The sequence below is a fragment of the Pelodiscus sinensis genome, chromosome 21 (genome assembly GCF_052426305.1).
Source record: "Pelodiscus sinensis isolate ZL-2025 chromosome 21, ASM5242630v1, whole genome shotgun sequence".
Classification (NCBI taxonomy): Eukaryota; Metazoa; Chordata; order Testudines; family Trionychidae; genus Pelodiscus; species Pelodiscus sinensis.
This window is the reverse complement of record NC_143072.1, coordinates 17,078,847-17,104,171: the sequence shown is the minus strand read 5'-3', so window position 1 is coordinate 17,104,171 and position 25,325 is coordinate 17,078,847. Positions and strand designations below refer to the sequence as shown.

Here is a 25,325-nt window from a genome sequence, read left to right as displayed (position 1 = left end):
CTGGGAGTTGCGGTCGATGGGCCGGCCCCGGTGCATGCTGGGAGTCGCGGTCGATGGGCCGGCCCCGGTGCATGCCGGAGCCTGTAGTTTGCGCTGCAGGGAGCGGTCCCGGGCCGTGGGGGGGAGGAGCCGGGCCCGCGCCGGGGAAGCTGCGCTCGGAGGCTGTGCCCGGGGCAGGGCGGAGAGCTGGGCCGGGATCTCCTGCAGCGGGGGCCGCGGGGAAGCATCGTGAGCAGCTCGGGGAGCACGAAGGGCCCGCAGCCGGGTAAATACCCCCGGGATGTAGGGAGGCGGGTAAATACTCTGGGGGGGCGGGTAAATACTCCCCGCCTGGGAAGGGAGGTGGGTTAATACCCCCGGGCTGGGTGGGGGGAAGGGAGGGAATCGGGTAAATACCAGCGGGCTGGGTGGGGGAGGAAGGGAGGCGGGTAAATACCCTTGGGACTGGCGGGGGGGGGGGGGGTGTAAGCGAAAGAGGGTGGGAGGGAGGCGGGTAAATACCCTCGGGACTGGCGGGGGGAGCGAAAGAGGGTGGAAGGGAGGCGGGTAAATACCCTCGGGACTGGCGGGGGGGGGTAAGCAAAAGAGGGAGGGAGGTGGGTAAAGATTCCTGAGGCTGGGGGGAAGGAAGGAGGGAGGTGGGTGGGTAAATATCCCTGGACTTGGGGGCAAGAAGGAAGCCGGGTAAATGCCCCTGGGAGTGGTTGGAGTGAGGAGGATGCCCCCAACACGTATCCCCTGTGAGTATAAACCCTAGTGTGCGTAACTAATCAAAGTGTTTGTCTACCTGATTGTGGTGGGGCTGGTGATATCTGCTACAAACACACCGATATCATTGGTCTGGCCAAAAGGGTAAATTAGTGAGATTAAGTCCTCTCATTTGTGGGCAATGTTAAATGTGTGTGTGTGTGTGGGGGGGGTATTTCCTTTCCTATGTTGAAACCTTTAGGGTTGTCCCTAGTGGAAGGAGGACAACTTTTTGTAAGCGGGGATCAGGGTGGGATGGGCCGAGATACTTGTGGTGCTGGAGCTGGGACTTCAATAATAACAATGCTGATCTCTTATGTTGCACGTTTTGCCTCCGAGCGCTTCACAAAGTGTTTCAGGAATCACACTAAGAATGCTGAGACTTACGGTAACTTCATGAGAGTTGGGAACCATTCTCCTCTCTTCCCTTTGTCGTATATCATTCATTACTCGTTAGCTGTATCGCGCTGGTGACCAGGAGTCACCTTCATGGACCAGAACCTTAGCGTGCTCGGCTGTAAAGACCTGGAACAAAAAACATGATCCCTTCCCCAAAGAGTTTTACAGTATTTTCATATGGTATGTCTGCTCCTTGCAGAAGGGGCCATGTTTCTCTCTACCTATGAAGCAGGACTAACAATTTGTAAAGTTCCCTACCTCCCAGGGGGACAGTGAGGGTTAACTAATGTCTGTAAATGTAAATGCACAGAGGCACCATAAGCAAATATTTTATCCCTTTGTAAGGCAGCTTCTTGCGTGTTCTGAGGATGCCTTATAGATGTCCAGTGCCCTCTCTTTTTTTATTTACAGCAGGAATTCTTAGATTCTCTTGCCGGTGTCCCCCATGCCTCTTGAAAATAAATTCCTGTGTGCGCAGTCACGATTCTCTGCAATCTAGGGAATGGTCTCTCTTTTGCTGCCTACTGACTAGTTCTCATGCAGTGCATTTCATTTCATCCCAAGATCTCACCTGGCTTTATAAAGGAGGACAGCAACATTATTCATATTTTACAGTTGAGGAAACTGATGCAAAAATGACCAGTCTTCCAAGTTCCACTCCTCCGCTCTCTTGACTAGGCCAGGGGTGGGGAACCTTTTTTGGGTTGAGGGCTGCTAACACACAGAAAAATCAATCGAGGGGCTGCACACAAGTAAGAAGAAAAAAAAAACCAAAAAAACCCAGCCCTCATTGACGTGGTCCCTGAGAAGGAGAAAGACACTCCCCACGTTCCCCTTACATTCCAGAACCTAGTGGGGTTCAGGCTAGTAGATTTTGTGTGCTCCAGTCCCACCGTAGACATGGTCTCCCCAATGCTGGGGGGGGGGGGAGCCCTGAGCCTCGGGGGCTGCATCCAGGCAAACTGGGGGCTGCCCACGGCCCTGAAGTTCCCTACTCCTGGACTAGGCCATGCTGCTTATTGTTTCCTACAGATAAGTCTTAATACAAAAACGAGAGCTGGTTTCTGTTCCTGGTTCTGCCCCTGACCTTAGGCATGTTTTCCCCATGTGTAAAATGGAGATAATGATACAGCTCTCCATTATAGTTTGAATGCTTGTCTCTTCCACCAGCAGAGTAGGTCCAATAAAAGAGATCTTTCACCCTCCTTTATAAGCATTTTGAGATCGACCGATGAAAAGTGCCGTGTAAGAACGCAGTGGTGGTGTTTGTCATCTGTTTAGACCAGTGAGGGGCAGCCTAGGCTAGTGAGTGGGCCACATGAGTAGCCCTTCATTTCAATTGGTTGCAAGATTGTTGTAGCCAAGTCGGTCTCCCGGGATAGTATGGTTTTGCTTGTGTACCTAGAATTGGCAGGGTGTGCGGATGTAACTGTAGCAGGGCTTTGATTGGTTTCAGAGGGAGCACACGGCTCTCGCGATATTGTGTACAGTCAGCACGCACCTCACTTCATGTGCCCCTGCTTTACCTGTGTGTCACTTTAGTAGGAAAGGAACTATGTGGACGAAAACTGGCACAATCTGTCAACCTTGTGCATGGGCAACGGTAAACAAAATGTCTCATGGGCCACATATAGAACCCCATTGGGTGCCATGCGGCCTTTGGGCCACAGATTGCCCACCGCTGTTTTAGATGATCAACTTTGGGGTGCAGGCTGTCTCCTGTTCCATGTTTGTACAGAGCCTGTAACAGTGGAGCTCTGATGTCAGCTAGAGACTCTACATATTGCTGTTGTAGTACAAGCGAACGCTAATAGACCAGTTTGTGTCTCTCTTCCAGCTCCCTACCGGGCTGGACCCAAAGATGGGGAGTGGTGTTTATCGTCCTTAGTTTGTGAGTGTTACTGTTTGAAATGAATGCTTCTTTTGAGCTGTTGAGAACGTGGTCTGGGATTTATAGTAGTTATTAACTGGGACAGTTTCCTGATGTGAGAGATGAAATGTTGTGCTATTGTATTTACAATCTTGTGCCACTCTTCCTGCTCAAGGCAGGAAAGAAGGACAGAGTAACAAACTTTTCCTCTTACAGTCAAGACGCTAATTGAGGGTTTCCTTGCTGAGTATGGGTGAAGTCTCCTAGCCTGCCTCTTAATTAACATGTGAAATCAATTGTATTGGCTCCCATGCGACTTGTCTGGTTGGCAAAAAGGATTTCCCTGTTTTACTCCTCTGTGCTTTGTTGGGAGAAAATAATAGCGCTAACAAAGACCCTGATTCTACAATGAGATGCTGCCAGGCAGACTCATGTAGGTTTCTGGAACTCTGACTGGGTGTGGAGATCTGCCATTCATTGCAGGATCAGACTCTTGAATTCTGTCCTTTTCAGAACCTTTATAATCACTCATTCTGAAAGTCTTTAAACATGTTTTATTTAAATCACTCCCTACATTAACTGGATTTGAAAATTGGTTTTACAAAATTTAATCTTTACTGAAAACCTCAGACGATTGTAATTGTTTAAAACAAAATCCAAATGAAGCCCCTTGATTTTTAAATCAGTATTATTTCCCTTCAGCAACTGAAACCTAAAAGTGAAAATGCCCGTACACAAAAATAAAACTTATTTTTTGTTTTCTTTTCCAAGGTAACAAAGACAAACGGAGGATAGATTAGAGGGCTGTCCTTACCCATATGCAGAACATGCAGCTGCATAGGGCACCTGAAAATTTGGGGCACTACTGGGTCTTAATATCCACCCATTTGCCTCTTCCTGTTCCTGGTCTGTGGCTTTGCTTCTTGCGGAGAGCATCTAGCTAACTTTAACATGAAAAAGCCTGCCAGACCCATTAGCAGAACATCCAACCGGTGAAAGAGCCATTCAGGTGGTAATGAAGGCATTGAACAGGCATTTGCCTACCCCAGGTATATAGTGTCAGTTTCTGAATTTACTGTGTTAGTCGACAGGACCTTTAGTGTTAAAATTTGGTTTAAAACTATTCATGAGTGTGTTGCTGAAGATTCTAAAATCACATCTCTCAAAAGTCATCACCCTGCCAGCTGTCGTCGGGCACCAGTTTAGTCGCACTGCATAGGCCCTCGTAAATCCTAAGGACATCCCTGATGGATTATATCGCAGCGAAAGCATAGGTCAGGTTATCTGAAATAAGATAGGAAACCTGCTCTTTATTCCTATTCCTGTGTCAGACTTACTGTCTGTATGTAACTTACCTTTACCTTTACCACGTGAGTATTGTGAGACTGAATTTCCTTAGTGTTTGTCATGTGCTTTAGGACCTTTTAACAGGGGGTCTCAGAAGTGAACAGTGTGGTATTGTTCCGTGATCTTGTCATTGTGTGACAGTACACCCAAGCAGGTCTTGGTGATCACCTCTTATAGGGCATGGCTACACTACATCCCTCTTTCGAAAGAGAGATGTAAAGTAGATAGACTGAAATTGGAAATGAAGCCGGGATTTGAATTTCCCATGCTTCATTTGCATAACGGCGGCTGCACGTTCTTTCAAAAACGGGTATTTCGAAAGTGAAACCGCCGTCTAGACACGGTTCTTTCAGAAAAAAAATTTTTTTCAAAAGATCCTGTACTCCTCAAAAAATGAAGTTTACAGGATCTTTCAAAAAAGGGTTTTTTTCCCCGAAAGACCCACGTCTAGACAGTAGTTTCACTTTCAAACTACCCATTTTCAAAAGAACGTGCAGCCGCCATTAAGCAAATGAAGCGCGGGAAATTCAAATCCCGGCTTCATTTCCAATTCGGATCTAATTTACATCCCTCTTTCGTCTAGACATAGCCTTAGTGATTAGTCGCTTGCAGATCAACAGTTGCTTTTATAGCCATTTCCTTTTGTGATGCCTGATTGCCTGTGATTCATACTGACTTCTGAGATGCTTGGCTCAAATGATCCGCGAGGAAGGAACTTTCAACCTGTTTGCAGGCAGAAAAGAATTTGGGCTTTGTTTTCTAGGGCTGCTCAGCTGGAGGTTAAGAATGCAACCAGTGAGTGGGGCTGCCAATTAGAGCCAGTTATAACCTGACTGACCTGCTTTGGCCTCAAAATGCTTTGTGGAATTTGCTGTGTCCTTGCATGTTGCAGAGTTTGCTTCCCACTCACTGTGGATTATTAGAGGCAGTTGGCAGGGATTACTCAGATCCAACAAAGGGGGGAATGACGCTGTTGGAAGGTTTGTCTGGGTCTGTAATATCAGTGATTCTTCAAATCTCTGACATTTAAGTTGCCATCTGTAGCTCTAGGGAGGTTATTCTGTACCAGGTGGATGCTTAGCTCTCTCATGCGGCCGGTAGGGTAGTAAAGGATTGCACTACCTGGTAGTGGGCTGTTTGTAAGAGATCACTGATGGTGCCTTTTGCTGTCCGGAGAAGTGAGAAGACAGAAGAGCCTGCTACCCGAAATGGACAGATCGGTAGATTCAGCGCTGGATTTACTCTTCTGGGGGCCTAGGGCCATTACATTTTGTCATTCCGCTCCCCCAGGCTCCAGGGTGGGGCCAAAATGAGGGATTATGGGCTCTGGGGTGGAGCTGGGAACGAAGGGTTTGGGAGGCAAAAAGGGACTCCAGGCTGGGGCCAAGGGATATGGTCGGCAGGAGGTTGGGGTAGGGATACAGGGTCCAAGTAGGAGATAGGGTGCATGTGAGGGTGAGGGGCACTGACCTGGAGCAGCTCCCCTTTGGTGGCACAGTGGGGAAGTGGGCAGGTGGCTCTGTATTTCCCCTGCAGGCACTGCCCGGTGCAGCTCCCATGGGCCGCAGTTCCCGACCAATGGGATCTGTGGGAGTGGAGCCTGCAGGTAAGGGAAGCACATGGGCAGAGCTTGCAGGTCCAGGCCGGCAGGAGGGAGGCAGGAGTGGAGTCGCATTCCACACCCACCCACCCACCCGCGATGCAGGGGCTTCAGGAGCTGCATCCCAGTGCCTGGGCTCTGCAAAAAGATCCGCCCTTTTAGACTACGCGTAGTGGGAGGGAGGGAAGAGATTTCAGCTCTGGGAGCAAAGTGCAGCTGCTCCTGAGCTCAGCTGAGCACAGCCTGTGAGATCCAGAGTCCAGTGAGAGGGTCGTGGCTCTGATGGGTTAGATGGGGCCCATCTTTGCTTGCGTTCGTTTGGTTCCATTTCTTGTTTTGCTTGTGTGGGGATGGGAGAGAAGAGGGGCGGGGAGGGAGGGGCTAGGACTGGACTAGAGACAGGTTAACTTCATTTATCTGCACTCATCAGCGAGGAATGTTTCAGCAAACAGATCCCAAGCAATCTTCTCCGCATTGGAATGCAACTACAGCATCAGCTGGTTGTTCCCCTGTTAGTGAGAACAACTCTGACTGCAAAGATGTACCAGGTGTATGGATAGAGAAATTGAATGGCCCCCACAGGGATCGGAATCGAGTTGACAATGGAGACTGCCAGGAAAGCCCTACACGCTGTTCTTCCAGCCAAGGGGAAGTGCAGGAAACTCTCCCATTGTGAGGGACAGGTCTGAACGAGATGTGTAATATCCCTCTGGGAAGCAGAGAGCGAGCGCAGAGTTCCTGCCTTCTGCCCAGAGATGTTCAGACTGACGTGTTTCGCCTCCACTTCAGGTTTGGCTGATGCCTCCGCTTTGTAAAGTCCTGAAAAGTGTAATTTGGCCAGGGGGGTTTGAAGCACCATTGTTTTCAAATGATTGTTTGAAATGAGCTGCCAAGTTTTGTCTCCTATTGAAGAGAAAATCAACCCCCATTTTTTTTTCTGCTGTCTCCTTTGTTAAACACCGAATGCCAGTGGCCTGGATTATTTTCTCATGACTTTGTTGGGAGGAAATAGCTCGTTTCCTGATGCATTGTAACTAGGCATGCACTCACACTCTGTGAATTCTTTTTTAGCTTCCCTGTGTCAGTCCTTCATTCAACCTTTCAGTTATGCCTGCTAATAATGCGTCTGTCTTCGTACAAGCAAAATGCAGGAAAATGTAGCACTTTAAAGACTAACAAGATGGTTTATTAGATGATGAGCTTTCGTGGGCCAGAAGTGGGTCTGGCCCACGAAAGCTCATCATCTAATAAACCATCTTGTTAGTCTTTAAAGTGCTACATTTTCCTGCATTTTGCTTCAACTACCCCAGACAAACACGGCTACATTTCTATCACTTGTCTTCGTACAGTGGTTTGTAAGCGTAGGACAGCCGTGTTCCTGGCTAGCTATTCAAATAAAGTCCATATTCTGTCTGATCCCCTTCTCTCTTTTTCCCCTTTCTTTTCAATGTTGTAGGTGGGATTTTTAACAGGGCTGTAACGCTGCTCCTGTTGGCATCAGTGGGAGTTAGGGTGTGAAAGTGCAGCCATTTACATGCTTAACCGATGAGCCTGGGCTAGCCGGTTAACATGCACGATTACACGCATCCCCCCATCAGAGGCAACAGCACAGGGGAGGGGGCAGATGGGAGCTGGTATGTGCGGGGAGCTGGCTTTTAAGCTGGCACCTTGCGGAGCCCCCTGTCCCGCCGCACTGTGGCCCCTGTCGCCCGCCTGCCTCCCCGCTTGTAACTGACATTTTTAGCAGTTCCACATTTACTTTAATAAATGCAGTTTAACATCCCAGATGAGCAGTAACGTTGTCTTTAGGAAGAAGAATGCTGGACCAACATTGTGTGTTGTCAGAAACTGTAGAACAGTGACAGGCAACCTAGGCTAATGAGCACCACTCAAGCTGAAGAAGTGGGGTTTGCCCATGAAACCTCCTGACACTGTATATTTTTGTTACTCTTCATAGTGCCACGGGACTACTTGTTTTTTTCTAGGCTAGTGGCTTCCCCTTCATCTCAGTGGGCTGCAAGACCGTTGTAACCAAGAGGGCCTCCTGGGATAGGGTCGTTTTGCTCCTTGCGCTGACATATGTAGAATTTGCGGGGTGTGCTGACTGCACTGTAGCAACACTTTGATTGGCTGCAGAGGGAGCACCTGGCTCTCCCAGTGTTGTGTGCAATCAGCGTGCACCTCCGCTTTACGTGGCCTTGCTTTAAGTGCATGTCACTTTAGTAATACCAGCAGGAGCAAAACCTAGCTGGATAGAAACCAGGGAATGTGGCAACCCGGCACGTGGACAACAGTGAGCAAAATGTCTTGTAGGCCACACGTAGAACCTCGATGGGTCACAGGTTGCCCATCACAGACGTAGCTTGTCTAGTAAAAACCGATGAAAATTCCCTGTTGAAGTTGTCCTGCAGGCAGGTTTTCAGGTAACAGTTTTCAGCCGTTTTCACTTACGTTCGCTTTGACTCTGGAACCTCAGGGTGGAAGGCTGTGTACCCTCTTAACAATCCCTACCTTCTTTGACGCAGGCTTCATGTTTTCATCGCCGAAGGTAAATCTAGGCTTCTGCCTTGATTTCACTCTCTTCCCCTTGTTTCTAACCCCACCCAGGGCTGGAGCAGGTGATGACCATTCCTACCCTGCTCTCCCCATCCGACAACCCGTGACCTCGTCCCCAACCACGGCGGAATCCATCAAGCCAACCCTCTGTAGAGTCATCATCTACTTACAGAAGGAGATGTCTGGGGACACGTGCCTCACGACCATCTACCGGTCTTCAGGAGCCAAGCCCAAAACCTGCAGCTTCAAAGGGGGTAGCCTGGGCAACAAGTACGTGCGGCTCAACGTGGGGGGCGCCTTGTACTACACCACGGTGCAGGTGCTGACCAGGCATGACACCATGTTGAAGGCCATGTTCAGTGGCAGGATGGAAGTGTTGACGGATAAGGAAGGTAAGAGAGTCAGGAGCTGCTTGCGTGTCTGAGACTAGGACTCTGTCAGTACGTGAGATTTAGGGTGACTTTTTTTCCCCCCAAAGGGACCCAAGGGAATTAGGAACCCAACTCCCATTGGTATTAATGTCCTGGCTTACCTTTGGAAAATTTCCCCCTTCCTCATCAGAATTCGCTCTGCTCTTGGCACGACTGATAGGTGGATGGCTTACCCTGCTGTCAGGAGGACTGAGCATACGGCATGTGGGTTGGCACTTGTATGGTGTTGTATAGAAGCATCCAGAAGCGTGTGAGGAGGGCAGACAAGTGGAATCGCTTTTTTGTTTTTGTTTTTTTAAAGCTCTGACTCACGTTGCCAAACCTAGGTGTATAGGCAGGGCTCGACAAATAGCGTAATCTACTCGCCTGTGGCAAGTAGATTACACCCCAGAAGAGCCGGCGCGGAGTGATCCACGCATGCGCAGAACGATCTGTGCAGAACCACGCAGTTGGCGAGCGGGGCTCACTGCCACTCGGCAAGCCCTCTGTATAGGTATATAATTATATAATATAATATTTGAATTGAGGTAGCATTTAAAGGCCACCGTCAAAGATAAAGGCCATGTTGTTCTGTGCATGTGGCTCAGTAAGTTTACATCTAAACGGGCTTAATGCGGCGACTTTATTTAAATAGGAAGAAGAGCATCTGCCCGAGCAGAGGCCATGCTTTCAGAGTCCGCTTCACGATGGGCTAAGCCAAACTGTCTCGTTAGGAGAAGAAATAACGCAGGCTCAGTAAAGCTGTGGAGTTATGTTGCGAGAGAACATCCTTGATTGGGGCCCTCTAGAAGAATGATCTTGGGTTTTGAGTGGGTGGGTTTGGGTTTGGGGATGGGTTTGGGTTTGAGGATGTGTGGATCTGGATTCTGGCCCTTGCTATGCCATAGATTTATTGGGTGAGGTTGGGCACGTCGCCTAGCTTCTAGGTATTTCATATTGTTCGTCTACCCGTAGAAGTTGTGCTGGTTAAACTGAAGGGGCGATGTTACACCCAGGTGTAAACTAACTCAGGGCAGCTTTGTGTGTGGCTACCGTACACTGGTATGAAGCTGGTGTATCTTGCTTGCTAAATACTTGGCTTAACTAAATCAGTGTGATAGCACATCTTTAGTGTGTTAGACCAGATGCAAAATGGGGAGAGTGACCGCACCCTAAGAGCACAGGGATGTAAGTCTTCCATGTTTGTATAGTGCTGGGAGATTGAAGTACGGAAGACAGTGTAGAAATCCAGAGTCTCGTTATTATTCATCCCCTGTTCATGTAAGATCCTGACTCATTGCAAATCCTTGCCCGCCTGGCATGTTAACGCCACCTTGTTACATAAGGAGGTTCAGGGGGCTGCTTCTTAATGCTATGTGCAGCCTACGCAAGCGTTGTTTGATGGCAGTTTCTACATCCTTCTTCAAAGGAATGAGGCACCGGGGCCAGATTAGAAAAGAGTCTTTCTTCCTTTGGTCCTGTGCGGAGTTTTTCCCTGATGGGTGGCTTTCCTGATGGGTGCATTGCTCTCTGCATATGCAGGATGGCCTTTCTCTTGCTGGCTTTACTGGCCTGTTCTGTCTCTTGGCATCTGTGAGATGGTGCTCTGATTTCTCTCTCCAGACCTGGGAGAGAGGACTGGTGAAATCTCTGCCACATGCCAATTGGTCTAGTAGATCTCTGTTATTACTGAATACCTACATCTTGATATTTATTTGTGTGTGCGCTTATGTTCTCCAGGCACAAGAGTTAAAAATCACAAAATCTATTCCAACCTATTTAAAAAAAATTAAATAGGACCCCTGAAAGATCTTTCCACCCCACACTTATTTCTCAAGCCTGAGTTTCAGCTCCAGTGTTTACTGCATTTCATGTGGTTGTAATGTTCTGGCACCATGCAATGTTCTTTTTTGCCCATACAACCTGTAGGCAACAGAAATAACTCAGAAATTAAAGCAGTAAGAACCAACTTCTCTGGGATAGTACCGAGCTTCTTAAAACACCTGCCCCATATTTAACCATAAGCATTTTTCTAAGATCGAACTGCCGAACCAGTCAGTTAAACAGAACTACTCAAGTGCCAACTGGTAACATCCAATAATATTTCTATGGCTCCAAGTCCCAAGCTGATTGGCATCTAATCTAGACAAGACAAAGCACAACAACCAGGTTTGGGATGAAACTGTATGGATTGATCAGTAGAAAAAAAAACCACGCTAGGATTCTTACAGGTTCTCTTGTTGCTCTTAGTGCAAACCTGAAGGTTTACAGATTCTTTCATTTAGGTCTTCTTAGGCTTGGAATTTGTGGGGAATCTTTTCCTTTTGGGAGGTTGGTGGTTGGGCCGTGGAGAAGAGCAATTCCTCTGTCGGTTTCTTTTCTGTGGACCTGCTCCGGCTCCCCTGAAGTCAGCAAAGACTCCCACTAGCTACCATGGGAACTGAGTCAAGCTTCGTTGCAGGAGACATCAGGAAGATGAATTCTCCACAGATTCCATGTTTAGTCACTTTGCTGATCTGCTGCTTGCCTCCCCTGCTGCAATACGCTGCTCAAATGTTGTGATGTTTGCCTTTCAGGGTGGATCCTTATAGACCGTTGTGGGAAACACTTTGGTGCCATTTTGAATTACCTCCGAGACGACACTGTTGCGCTTCCTAAAAACAGGCAGGAGATCAAAGAGCTGATGGCAGAAGCAAAATATTACCTAATTCAGGGCTTAGTCGACATATGCCAGGCAGCTCTCCAGGTAAGACATAGCAGCAGCCTGAAGTTTTTCTACTTCAGGACCTGCCTGCTGTTGTATGTGCTTGTGTTTGAATGAGGCACTGGTGCAACTCCAGGGGATGTCTGATAGCAAGTCTTAAATGTCTAGAGCCACAGTTTTGATCCCTACCAGGGTCTCTTTCCAAGGCAGATAAATCGAGAAACATACCTCTTGCTCTGTGCATCTTTTGGATAAGACTGTAAAGCCATGTTGTGTCCATGCAGAGAGGAGAACTAAACATGTGATGGTTCTTGTCAGAGAAGAGAATTGGAGTGATCACTTGGCCAGAATATCCCCAGATAATCTGACTATTGGACTTCTGTCTTCCACCCTAAAAGGGGTGGAAGTTAGCAGTGCTGAGTGCCTACGGGGCTTGTGAAGCACTGCAGGAACAAAGGAGTTCTCCCATCATAAAAAAAGGAAGGATGGGCCAGTGGTTAGGGCCTGTAATTTAGGAGGCCTGAATTCAAGTCCTTGCTCGGCCCCAAACTCCTTGTGTGACTCTGGGCAAGTCTTTGCCTTTTGGTGCCTCAAACTGGAGACAGCAGCACTTCTCTGCCTCCTAGGGGTATAGGGAGGATCAGAGATACTGAGACACTACAGTAATGGGGGTAGGGTTGCCAGATACCTTCACAAAAAATCCTGAACATGGCGGGGGGAACCCCAGAGATCAAATTTGTTGAGGGAAAAAAAAAAATTCTGTGCTCCCACTCCCCCCACCAGATGCAGCAGGAGAAAAAAGTCCCCACCGGCCTTCCATCCAAGAAAAACAGAAAATATCAGACATTTTACATGTCCAGTGTTTTCTGGGGGTTTTTTACCAGACAGAAGATGCAATTATTGGACTATCCAGGCGAAAAACGGACACCTGGCAACCCTAAATGGGGGTCATATCAGAAGATAGATGATAGATTTTGATTTTTTTAAATACATTTTCTACTCAAGAAACCAATCGTTGACTCTCTAGTTGACTGCAATGGAAGCTGGAGTTATTGACTATAGCAGACACTCGCTTGTTGCTTGTACAACAAAGGGTTTGAATCCATTTCAGTGAGGTGCATTTCTCTCCAGCAAATGTATACAGTGTGATGACTGATCTTCAGGGGGCAGTTGCTAAAACTGGCCCACACTCTTCCCCTGTTTGTCAAAGGGGCTAGACCAGTGTTTCTCAACCTTTTTTTATAAAGTACCCCCTTTAAAATAAATAAATAAATAAATAAATATATAAATAAATAAAAATACAGTACCCCCAGTACCTACAGTTTTCAGACACACACAATTTTTTCTACTATTGCAACACACTTGTTTAAACAACTTAATCATAGCTGGGCAGGCGATGAAATTTTTTAGTGTAAAAAGTACAAAAATAATAAAGCGCTATAAAATGTAAATTAAAAAATTCCATTTTCTCCAAATTTCAGTTGTGTTGATGTACCCCTCAGACTTCTCTGGAGTACCCCAAAAGGTACTCGTACCACTGGTTGAGAAAACTGGCCTAGACCACCATGGCCCCCAAACACAAACCCTCAGCAGGCTGGGAGTTGTTGCTTTATGTAGGACTGATGTTGGTTTGCATCCAAATGCTTTGGTTGTCGTGGCCTTTCAGGGCTAGTTACCGTCTGTGTTGTATTTCTGGGTTGCTGCTCATGCTAACAGTGTGGGGTTACTATAGCAACTTTGTGCTTTCCCTGCACCAGAGTGCTTGGATACGTGTCTGGAGGTTCCCGCATTAGTTATGCCTCCTGTTTTATTTTAACCAGGACAAGAAAGACTCCTATGAACCCGTCTGTAACATCCCCATCATCACGTCTCCAAAGGAAGAGGAGCGGCTCATTGAATCCTCCATGAAAGTAACCGCTTTCCCCCCCACCCCACACTCGCTGCATTTCTGCTGAGCTCTTCCCAGTATACAACTTACCAGCCCTGCCTTTATTCTTTTCTCTCCTCACAGCCTGTGGTCAAGCTGCTGTACAACAGGAGCAACAACAAATACTCCTACACCAGGTATGTCTTGAGGGTTTCCCCCGACAATAAAGGTTCCTGTGGGGCAACAGGGGGCAGGGTGTGTAAAGTCCTGGTTCTCCTCTTCCAGGAGACTGTGTCTAGACTGGCAGGATTTTGCAGAAATACTTTTAACGGAAAAGTTTTTCTGCTAAAAGTATTTCCGCAAAAGCGCGTCTAGATTGGCATGGATGCTTTTATGCAAAAGCATCTGTGGCCAGTCTAGACGTGATTTTGCGCAAGAAAACCCTGATCACCATTTTGGCCATCGGGGCTTTTTTGCGCAAAACAGTTCTTCCCTGTCTACACTGGTATTCTTGCGCAAGAGGGCTTTTTCCCAAGTGGGAGCATGAAAGTATTTGCGCAAGAAGCACTGATTTTTGTACATTACAAAGTCAGTGCTCTTGTGCAAATTCAAGCGGCCAGTGTAGGCAGCTGGTAAGTTTTTGCGCAAAAGCGGCCACTTTTGCGCAAAATCTTGCCAGTCTAGACGCACCAGGAGTGGTTACTTGTGATTGGCAAAGGATGATCAGACTTCTTGAGTTGCCGGGGGGGAGGGGCTGAGAGCTCAGCATGTGGGGGAGGGAGGTGGTGGTGTCTCAAAGTGCCCAGAGAACCGTAAGTACTAACACCACCGACAATAGTACAGGCCACGCAGAGTTAACTTCCACGTCCGTGCTGCAATGCAGCTGTGACCCATACCTCCCTCTGCAGTTCCAGTCCCGAGCCCCCATGCAGCCCTGCTGTCCACCTTGGGCCTGACTTCCAGCCCTTTGGAAATCAGTGAATTACATAGCCGCAAAGGAGATTCAGGGCAGAGATATGAAGCATTAGATCACATTAGGAGCTGCCTGTGACTGATCACATCAGGAGCTGCCAGGGGAGCCAATTGAGGTCACTCAGTGAGGGTGAACTGCAAAGAATGGAGCAGCCACTCCCTAAAGCAGGTGGTTATTCTGATACTTGGATTTACCAAGTCAGCACAAAACAGCCTCTGTGATACAGTACAACACAGATCCCTTAAAGCAGCCCAGCCTTCGGCTTCCACCCAGACATCCAGCAGCGTTCCCTCTCATTTTTTTCCATCGATGGGCAGAATACATGTTATGTGCACCATGTCGTGCAGATGTGCATCACCACTCGAAAGGCAGGCTGCTGGTTGTGGGCTCGCTGCTGATCCGCTCTGCTAATCAGCTGGGCAGCATTTGAATCCCACTTACCAGGTCTGGTGGCAGGCAAGATTGGGGATGCTTAAATCTTTTAATACGGTAACCGTGTAACCACAAAAAAAAAAATCGTATCGGTTACGTGGTTACTCGCACGGCAGGCGCTGTGCTATAAAGCTAAGCTTTATACTGAACAGCCTGCTGTGAAACCTCCCCAGGAGTGGGGCTGCTAGCCCCTGCCGGCCCGACTCCCAGCGGGGAGCCTTCGTTGCCCTGTTGCAGTGAAGCCAACTCCCTGGGAGCCGGCTGAGTTTACCAGACACCATTATCTAATAAGCATCAGCTTATTGGTTACACAGTTGATCGAGTAAACTCTTAACATCCCTGTTAAGGAAATCCATTTTCATATGTTGCTTCTACAGTGCTTTTTCTTGCCTGGCTACCTTCTCCTCCCCCTCCAGGTTTAGAGGCCTCTGAAGTTTGCCTCAGCCCCTTTGGCCCAGGGTGATGAGGTGGCCTGGGTTTGCCCTTGTATGCTGAATGCCAGACCAAATCATCAGACCATAACTAAATGTTAAACTTCAATGCTTCTGGGATTCAGGGCCGATTGGTAGAATGCCCCAGAGACCCTCTCAGAGCCTGTACCTAGAACTCCCTCCAGCACCCCAACTGCCTGCCCCAAGCTCAGCCCAGCCTCTCACACTCCAAATCCCTTAATCCAAGACCAGAGGCTGCACCCCAACCCTCTGCCCCAGCCTGGTGAAAGTGAGGGAGGATGGAGTGAGCAGAGGCAGGGCCTTGCAGAAGGGGCACCGAGGAGGCGGGGCCAGGGTATTTGGCTCCAAGAGAGATCTCGGATTGTACTTCAATTCAAAAAGCGATCTCATGCTTAAAAAGGTGGGAGACCCCTGCTGTACAGTGACAGTTCTGATGCGCGGACACCTTCTGTTGAGCCTGGTATTGGCTCTCTGGGGTCACTTGCTGTTGCTAAGTAGAACCATAGTGGCATATGATATCAGCTCAGGCACTGGCCAGGATGTGGGTTTAGATCATTGCTGTAATGGCATAGGAAACCGTAGGCTACTATTACATTAATAACACCATTTGACCTCTAAAGAAGCATTTGCACATGGGACCAGAGCATCCTCTTTATGTTCCAAGTTGGCTGGGATTCCCGCCTGTTCTTGGCAGTGCAGAGCAATGAGTCACCAGCTGTATCCTCCAGTTAGACTACTGCTTGTAGCTGTGGTGGGGCAGGAATAGGAAGCCAGTGGCAGCTTACCATGCAGGCCAATTGCTAAACCACCAAGACCTTTTCATTGCCTTTGCTGCTGTGTTTCAGTAACTCGGACGATAACTTACTGAAGAACATAGAACTGTTTGATAAACTCTCGCTCCGCTTCAACGGCCGAGTCCTCTTCATGAAAGATGTTATAGGGGACGAAATCTGCTGCTGGTCTTTCTACGGACAGGGGCGGAAGCTTGCTGAGGTCTGCTGCACCTCAATAGTGTATGCCACGGAAAAGAAACAAACCAAGGTACTGGGAACTGTCCTCCTTTTGAGTCTTGTGGTTAAGTAACAAAGTGGGGACTTTACACAATGGGATCGGTCTCAGACCAAGTGACTAGGAGCAGGTCAGCTCATGAATGGGTTTAACTCGTTACAGATGAACCTCTCTAGTCCGGCACTCTCTGGTCCAGCAACATCTGTAGTCCAGCTTAATTTCAGTTAGCCAGATGTCCACTTATCATGGGAGGGGCCAAGTTTCCCCTGGTCCTATGAAGTTTGTTTACAGCTACCAGGCCTGGCTCTCCGTGTTCTGTGCTGTTACTTAGCTCTAATTTACCACTAAATGTCTTTGAGGAACCCAGGAAGCAGTGGAAGTGTCAGTGACGCTGCTAGACAATATTCACCTCCTGTGGTCCGGCAAACTCTCTAGATAAGTTAAATATCGGTTAATTGAATAATCAAGTAACTTCATGAATTCTTATTGGTTAGTCAACTATTCTGTAGTCCCTGGGGCAGGGCTGGCAGCCAGTGCACTCCAGTCCCACTCCTTAGGAGCATCCTGCCACTCCATGAAGCACGAGGTGCCAGGCGGGAGCTGGTCCACAAGGGGAGCCAGTTTAAAAACCAGCTATCCACACAAACCGGCTGCCTGTTGCCCCATGCTGCTGCCTCTGATAGAGGCAGCAATACGGGGTGGCAGCAGCCCCTGTCTAAGTGGGATCTGAGCTGCCTGCCTGCAGCTCCTAATATACTATGGGTTGCCTGCCCGCCTGACTCCTAATATACTTCAGATGCAGAGCCGCAGCAGTGGTAGGTCTTGGACCTGTCACAAGCCAGGACTGAGTGGGGCTGCTAGCCAGTCTGTTAAAAAATGTACTGGCAAGGGGCAGGGAGGGAAATGCATGTGGTCTATAACGTTAACGTGTAAGCTTTTGCTTATCGGTTAATCTGCTACACCAGGGGTTCTCAAACTTTGTGATACCGCGACCTCCCTCTAAATTGCTCGTGACCCCCCAGGGGGTCAGGACCCACAGTTTGAGAAACACGGGACTCCACTATTACATCCCTGTGACAGACTAGAGAGGGGTCAACCTGTACTTGTGCATCATGTGGTGGTGTTGATCATTGAACTCCAAATGACTGGGATAACTTGGCTAGCACAGTGGTTCCCAAACTGTACTGGTGACCCACCCGATTGCCTTTTGTCCACGTTGCCCTTGGTGCTCGCTCGCTCTCTTTCTCTCATTGGGCCTCCTCGGCCTTCCATTCCCTTTGTTCTCCTGCCCCACCAGGCTGCCAATAGATTCCAGCCACTTCTGTGCTGCTGCTGGCCAGATCCTGTTGACTATGCCACTGCTTCCAGAAGAAGCAAGAGCATGGGAGGGTGGGACTGGCAATCCACCTAGACCCTTCCTGTGACTCACTGGGGGGTCGGGACTGCTGTTTGGGCTCACGAGCTGCATCCTGTCCTGAGCATCTCCATATCCCAAAGATATTGACAGATTGGGCATAATTCAGAGGTGCAAAATAGGGTTGGGGAGTAGAAGGAATAATTTAGGAGGAAAGATTGAGCGAGGGAATTTCAGAAGCACCGACATAATTTTTAGGAGAACGATGCCATTGAGAGTCCTGCTCCTAAGTCCCATAGGAGCTTTTGAAACATCCCCGTTTCTCCCACTTACACTGGTGCAAATGACCTTCCCTGGAATTAGTCCAGACTTGATTACACTGGTGTAACTAGGAGCAGAATTTACCCCATATGTGGCTTGATTAAAGGGTGAGATGTGTGGGGTGCGGGAGGGGGCTTGACGATCTTCCAAAAGTTGGAAAACACAAATGTCAAAAGAGGCGAATTGTTCCAAGCGGGGACATGTCAATAAAAGCAGTCGGATGAAGTTGACAACAGGGAAATTTGGACTCAATACTAACAGCTGAAGAAGAAAAATTGCTGCTTTACAATTACAGGCTGATAGATCTAGAGTCATTCCCCTGACATCAACTCAAGTGGTACTTGATGCTGAGACCAGACTGCAGCCCAGACGTTGCAGTTCAGTATCAGAAACCGCATCCTGACACTGAGATGGGCTAGATTCAGCAAGTCTCTCCCAAAAGTAGCGGCAGCTGGCCTGAGCAAGAGAGAATGGGAAGTATAATCCTACCCTGGGGGATTATCTCTCAGATCTCTTCTGCTTAGAACTGTTTTACTGGCTCTGTGTCTGTCCTCATGTGCACGAGCATTTGAAATTCCTTCACCAGTAAGCACGACAGGGATTCCTGTCTTGGTAGCCAGCCTGCCTCAGCAAACAGTCTGCATGTCTCTTCCCTAGGTTGAATTCCCTGAGGCGCGTATCTACGAGGAGACACTAAACGTTTTACTTTATGAAACTCCACGCGTCCCTGACAACTCTCTGCTGGAGGCGACGAGCCGGAACCACAGCCAGGCCTCTCACAGCGAGGACGACGAGGGCTTTGAACTGCGCGACCGAGTGCGCCGCATCCATGTGAAGCGATACAGCACATACGACGACCGGCAGCTTGGCCACTAGCCTGCCACTGGAGGAGAGCCGGTGTGCTTTGTTCAAGAACTTGAGGCATGCACAGAGCTAGGCTGGGAAGCAGGGGGTGGGCCAGCATTGATCCTCAAATGGTTTGGGTGCTTCCTAGAGAAGCCGCTCAGGATCTGTGCGTGCAAACCAAAAGCAACATTAACGGCCGGAGGCGTTTAGCGTCATTGTGACATGTTCCTTGCGCACCGTGCGGTGTTAGACAGCAGTTCTTCACGTGCTGCAACGAACTTGCCTGTGGAGCTCACTTGTTCGGATACAGGTGGCAGTTTCTCTGTCCTGACAGCCACCAGGCACTGTGTCCTGTGGGAAGCAAGGTATTCTTCCATTTGCTGATGGGTCGGTTTGAAACCCCATTTCCAGAGACATAAGAGCTTTGTGGCATGGAATTCTTAAGTTTTAAATTTCTGTTACCAAGGCTGCCCCGTACCATCCTAACCGTAGTTTAGCATTCGCTGTGTCTCGCTAGCCAAGTAAATGGTTAGATTCTTGTGGCACGAGGAAGGGCGTTTGCCCTTTTGTGCAAAGATCACCCTTGGTTCTAAAACAGCATAACCTAGCTCACTGTAAGCCAGTCGTTTAGGAATCAAGCTGACAGATGGTCCACATGGGGGAAATTTAGAGAGCCAACATCAAATGATGTGATTCTTAAGAAGAAAAAGCCTTGAAGATGAAGGGTGTGGGTGTGGTGAAGCTAACAGGAAAAGAAAGCCCTGGTGAGATCATGGTAAGGTGTGGGCTCTACCGTTCCAGCCTTTGGGAGTGGAGAGAGCCCTGTGCTAACAGATCTTGGGGATCTCTCTAGAATTAGTCACTAGATCAAGAGGGCCCCCATGCATTGCCAGGTGTCGTCTTTCCTCAGGCTAGGACAAAGCAGGCTTGTTGAGGGAAAAGAACTAAGGTAAAGTGAAGACCAAAGGACGCTTCTTAGCATGCTCGCTCCCACACCACTGGGGTTGTCCATGTGCCTCTGTTTTAAACCCCTCTGAGGCATGGAGCTTGGAGCGCAGGGATAAGAACGGCTGTTACGCTTTGTTACCGAGTGGCGCTCTGGCTGTGCACAGCCCAGGGGGAGAGACTTTGATACTGAATTTGAAACAGTTCCTTCCGCTGACTTATTCTATAATTATGTTTTAAGAGAGACTCTTCTGTGACTCACGTGGGTTTTTTTAAACGTGTATTTTAAAAAAGGAGAGGTCACGTGCATTCTGTCAAACGGTTCCCTCTCCGCTTTGTACTGCAATGTCAACTCTCCTTGGGCTTTGGGTGATTTGGGCTTGAGCTTTGATCATACACGTGCTATCCAGTGAGAGAAAGCGACAGTCCCAACTTGCTCGGTAGCTCAGCTGAAAGCTTACAGGCTTCATTTTTTCTGAAGTTCTCAGCACCCCCAAGTTTCTCTCTTTCCCCCTTGAGGACAATTGGTGATCCCAGATTGGCAAACAATGGGGTTTGCTGACGAACCAAGTCAGCCAACTTTAGGCGTCTGATCTCCGTGGTGGGTGGTTGTTTTTTTGAGTGGTGGCGGTGGTGGGGAAGCTACTGCACATAGGAGACGATTATATAATGTGCAGTTAGTTGCGTGCCCTCGTTCATTATTGCATCAAGGATTGTTTTAATGCAGGGCGGCAATTTGTCTAGCAGCCAGGAATTAATTGTCATCCGTCTAGACTGGCTTGTTGCTTGCCTGCCTGTGCTGGATGGTAGGATTTTTCCAAGCCTGACTTTCCAGTGCTTCTGAGAGACATTTTCTATTTGCTTTTCAAGGTTTCGGGTTGCAAAGGAGAGCGTGTTGCATGCCGTCCATGAGCATCCGCAGTGCCGCATTTCATTTTGCTAAACTCAGTGTGCTCAGTGGAAGGCATTTGATTCCCCATTAAAGATCATGGGAGCTGTGCAGTCAAACCAGCCTTTCCCACATCCCGCTGTGGTATTAATCACATAGGGCAAACTATCAAGGGCACTGGAGAATTTGGAATTAGTGTTGGAGTTGGTGTGACTCGCTGGTGTAGCTGGACTGGTGCCGAGTGCAAAGCAGAAAGAAGAGCTTGCCTGGGTTTGCACCAATTCATCCGACCCTGGTGATAGTAATAGGTGCAAATGCCTGCCAGCCTCAGCTTACGCTTAGACATCAGCAGTGGGGCAGCTACATTGGGTTGCTGGTCACAGAAGGCTCAAATGGGGTATGGGCTTGGTGTAGAAATGATGTTTTGGAGACAAATCCAAGCAAGCTCCAGTGTCACAGGGTCTGACCTTTGGTTAACGATCAGACTGGCTGACTTACTGTATCAAAGGAAAAACAAGGTTTGTTTCAGGGGCCTTTTAAAATGTGTATAACTGCAGCAGGTGTGGGGGTTTTATTGCCCAGAGAGTAGTTTGTGGGAAGAGCAATGAAGTTCAGAGGCTAGACTTGCCAGCCTTCCAGCGTAATAAACCATTAAAAAACCTGAGCTGCTCAGCACTTTAGCACGGTCTGTCTCCCAGGACGAAGATCCCAATCTACAGCAGTCTGGTTAGATAAAAGATTTTGAATATTTTAATTAGCTTTTTCTTTGACAATTCATTAAATGGCTGTGGAATGTGGTGGTAAAAATGCTTTCAGGTTGCAGTGTCAAGTATATTTTATTTCCTTACTTGTATTCAGGATACAAACGGAGTAAGCTAGCTAATTGTTCTATTTATTAATTGGCAGATAACATGCATAAACTTGGATAATGAGGAAAAATTTATAAGCACATTTGAAAAGTTGACCTTATTTTGGATGCCCTAGTTTGAGATCTTAAATGAGCTTGATTTTTTTTTAAGAGGCTGGTTGGTTAGTCTGAGCAGATTTTTTTTTCTTTGTTTGGCGACTGAAATGAAAAATGGGGGGGAAAAGGGGGAGAATTTATTTCAAACCAAGATGGAATCTTCTTGTGTGTTGTCAACAAAACTGAAAAAAAGAAAAAAACATTGTTTGTCTCAAACAAAACATTTGGAATGTTATTTCAGAGTGACACCTCAAAATAGTGTCAACACTTTCTAACATTTCCAAATATTTTTTCCAGGTGTACTTTTGTTTTTGTTCTGTTTTTGGCCAGAACTATTTGCAACCCAAATTCACTAAAAGTTACAGAGCTGTCCCTCCTCAGGCATTTTTGACACAATTTCTATTCATCCAAAAACTTTGCTTCACTCTAGGTATGACCACAAACCATTGCCTGATGTGGAGAGCCTTGTGGTAAGCATGCTGTGCCACTGGTTTTCTCAGTACCCGCTCTTTAGATAAATGGGAGACTCCCATCTCCTCCAGGGTCACTTTTCACCAGCCCTAAACTCATTTGCACATTTAAAAGTAAAATCCCTTGGGATTATTTTCCTGTGGAGTCTTTTAGTTCACAGTGACATGCTGGAATGTGCACTGCCTAGATGGGTATTTTGGTGGGAAGAAATACTTAGAAAGAATAGAGGATCCGTCTATTTTTTTCTTTTTAAAACAAGAGTGAATGTACCTCTTTGCAGGGCGTTAGCTGCTGCAGATTGTCTACCCTTATTGTTTGGCTGCTTTTCCTGCATCTGGAACACGATCTCTTAATTCTCCTCACCTTTAGCAGGGCTTGCCGCCACAGTAAGGCAACTGCACCTGCCTTTTTATGAAAGGCCTCTCTCAAACACTATACAGATCAATAGCCTGGTTTTATTGCTTTCTGAGGTGTTTTTTTTTGTTTTCCAGATGGTTTTGACATCATGCCAGCAAAAACACAGCTGCTGAGATTTGTTTTGACTAAGGCTTTTGAAATCTCTGAATTCTGGTAATTTAAAAAAAAAAATTCCCCCATATTGTAACTTTTGAAATACAAGTTCTGTGAATCAAGGAACTATTGAGGTGGTTTCTTCCTTTGTTCTGAGAAACTAGTGGGAGCAATTGGTGTGGTTCATGGCATGGTTAGATGACATGTTAAAATGCCTGTGGCTGGTCAAAACTAGCAGTGTCATTGTTACAGACAGCCCCAGAGATAGTCCAGTGGTGGGAGAATATCAGAAAATCCTTCACTTTCAGAGAGAAAGCTAGGACTTTGTGCTAAGAGACCTTCACAGTGTTAAATGATCGTAATACTAGATTTGCTAAGATAGTACTGTACCTATATAGAACATAGACTATACTAAGGGCCTTACCTTGTTGGACAGCTTTCCATGAAGTCTCACTAAATCCAAATGCAGGAATAGGCAGTGCCACTGTTTCCATATCGAATCATTTGGAAACTGTTTTTAATGGGTTGAATGTTCTAACAAAATTCCTGTATATTTCAATGCAGAATGTTAGTTGAATGTTCTTTCATTGCACCTGAACCGTGACTTGTTGATTGTACAGTATGACTACCTGGTTTTGTTTAATAGTAATAGTTTTGATGTAACTTGTGCTCTGTATTATCACTTTAACCCTCTATTTCCTGAAAAGATGTAAATTGCTTGGATGCTGTTGAATCCTAGGTTACGTTTTCTGACCTGATGTAATTGAGAACAAGTACCATTGTGCAGGATCATGCAGCTTTGAAATCATTATCATACTAAGCACAATCTTTGCTTATTTATAGTAAAATACCCTTTGCAGGGTTGACAAAGCAGCCATTCTTGCTGAGAATGTTTTCTCTGCTGTTTTTTAAATAGCAGTTATTATGATCTCCCCATTACGACAGTGTAGCTTTTTAATTTGAGGCATTCACAGCTGTGCATTGAGAGATCTGTAATAACTTCCTACAAAGACCATAATCACCTACGTTTGCATTTTATTGCTGTGTCTGTGGCTCTAAAATAGCCTTTTGGAGGAAAAGAAGAGAGAGCCTCATTTGCAGTGTGTGAATTTTAACTATACCAGCAAGCCGTCATTAGCTGGTGCCGTCTTTTTGAAGCCCGGCTATAATCTACACACTTGTGTTTAAGTGAACTTTATGCATTCAGGTTATTAGAGAATGAATAGGAAAATTAACTGACATTTGTACATGAAGTCCTTGACAGGGGACTGTTGATTTGGCATCTGTGCTGGGAAAGCTGTATTCTCTGAAATGGGGTAGTGATGAATTGCAAATGGCCTCCTTTCTCCAGGGAGGGAAGCTTGGAGCTTTCTAAACAAATGTCTTACGTTGAGCAGCACTTTAATATAGGTTTTAATTAGGTGATAACATCAGCTGGGACAGTGTTGCAGGGAAGCTGTCTTCCACTGCTTGATAAATGCCGAGACAGAACAAAATATTTAACCTTTGCCTTGACATTTAAGCTTCAGAATGGGAGACGTGTATCCCCTGGTAACGTTCCATTTCGCTGACTTTTTCTCTTGTACCGGATGATTAAAAATAAATAAATAACCCCGACTGGTGGGGCACTGGAGTGACTGACGCTAGGCTATTTCTGAGAGCTGCATTCTGGCGGGCATAGAAAATGCTTGTTTTGTTCTTAAACAGCCAGAAACCGGAGTAAGTTTGGTTTTGCTGAATACTTTTGACTAACTGAATTGTGTCATCTGGCAATCCTTTTGCATTTTAAAAAAATCTCCCGTATAACCAAATATCATACCAACCCCCTTTTATTAGGGCAGCTGAGGTTTTGCTGCGAGACTTCTGCCACTGACTCAGTGTGTGACCTCCGACCTCGGTAAGCCTCATTTTCCTCACCCATACAAATGGGGTGAGACACTCCCTACCTCAGAGGGGTCTTGAGGTTTAATTCATTGATGTTTTTCAAGCCCCTTGAACTACTGTAATTTTTTTTTAGCGGCCGACATCAAATTGTTAGGGTGACTCTTCATAATGTCGCTGACACTCTATGAACAAGCTGCTTTGTGATCACAGGAGCTTTCATTTTGTTCTGGATTTTTAGTCTTTTAAGGGTCAGCCTTGCAAGGGAAATAGGTTGATGGAGTAAGCTTATTAACCAATAACATAGTATTTTCCTGTGATTTCTCTCAGTGCATTGAATGGAAATGGATCACTAATTTTTAATAAACTGTTATATTTTAAGTGGCTTGTGTGACTTTTCACGGGGGTTAGAGATTTTATTCAGACTGGCTTGTGGATACCTAGCGCACACAATTCTAGTTCATGCATTCGTTACGGGTCACGCTTCCAACATAACATTCCCTGCACTATAGACATGTAACACTAGTTTTTGATCCATAGGTTGCACTGCAGTGCCCTGTTAAGACTACTTATCTTTCACCCATTTGATTAAACTTAAAAAACAACAAATGGTCTGGTAGCACTTTATAGACTAACAAAACACATGATATCATGAGCTTTCATGGGCACAGCCCACTTCTTCAGATGACCGGAGTTTTGAGTTTAGGATGTGCAGACCCAAAAATCTACCTAATCACTCTTTAAAAGATCTGCAGGTGTCTATCTTGTCACAAACCAGT

General features: G+C 46.9%; 1 protein-coding gene across 1 annotated transcript; it reads left to right on the top strand.

Moving 5' to 3' along the window:
* The first annotated feature begins 35 nt into the window (after nt 1–35).
* Nucleotides 36–24,927, top strand: TNFAIP1 (TNF alpha induced protein 1). Its single transcript, XM_075904853.2, has 7 exons — nt 36–265; nt 8,571–8,911; nt 11,506–11,675; nt 13,454–13,543; nt 13,645–13,697; nt 16,203–16,398; nt 18,698–24,927. Exons 1-7 carry the CDS (start codon nt 54–56, stop codon nt 18,914–18,916), a joined length of 1,281 nt encoding a protein of 426 aa, XP_075760968.1. The 5' UTR covers nt 36–53; the 3' UTR covers nt 18,917–24,927.
* The last annotated feature ends 398 nt before the right edge of the window (nt 24,928–25,325 follow it).

Coding starts and splice junctions, on each gene's coding strand:
- TNFAIP1 (XM_075904853.2), top strand. CDS start 54: ATGGGCCGGCCCCGGTGCATGCCGGAGCCTGTAGTTTGCGCTGCAGGG. Junction 11,676..13,453: donor TATGCCAGGCAGCTCTCCAG/GTAAGACATAGC, acceptor TATTTTAACCAG/GACAAGAAAGACTCCTATGA. Junction 16,399..18,697: donor CGGAAAAGAAACAAACCAAG/GTACTGGGAACT, acceptor TCTCTTCCCTAG/GTTGAATTCCCTGAGGCGCG.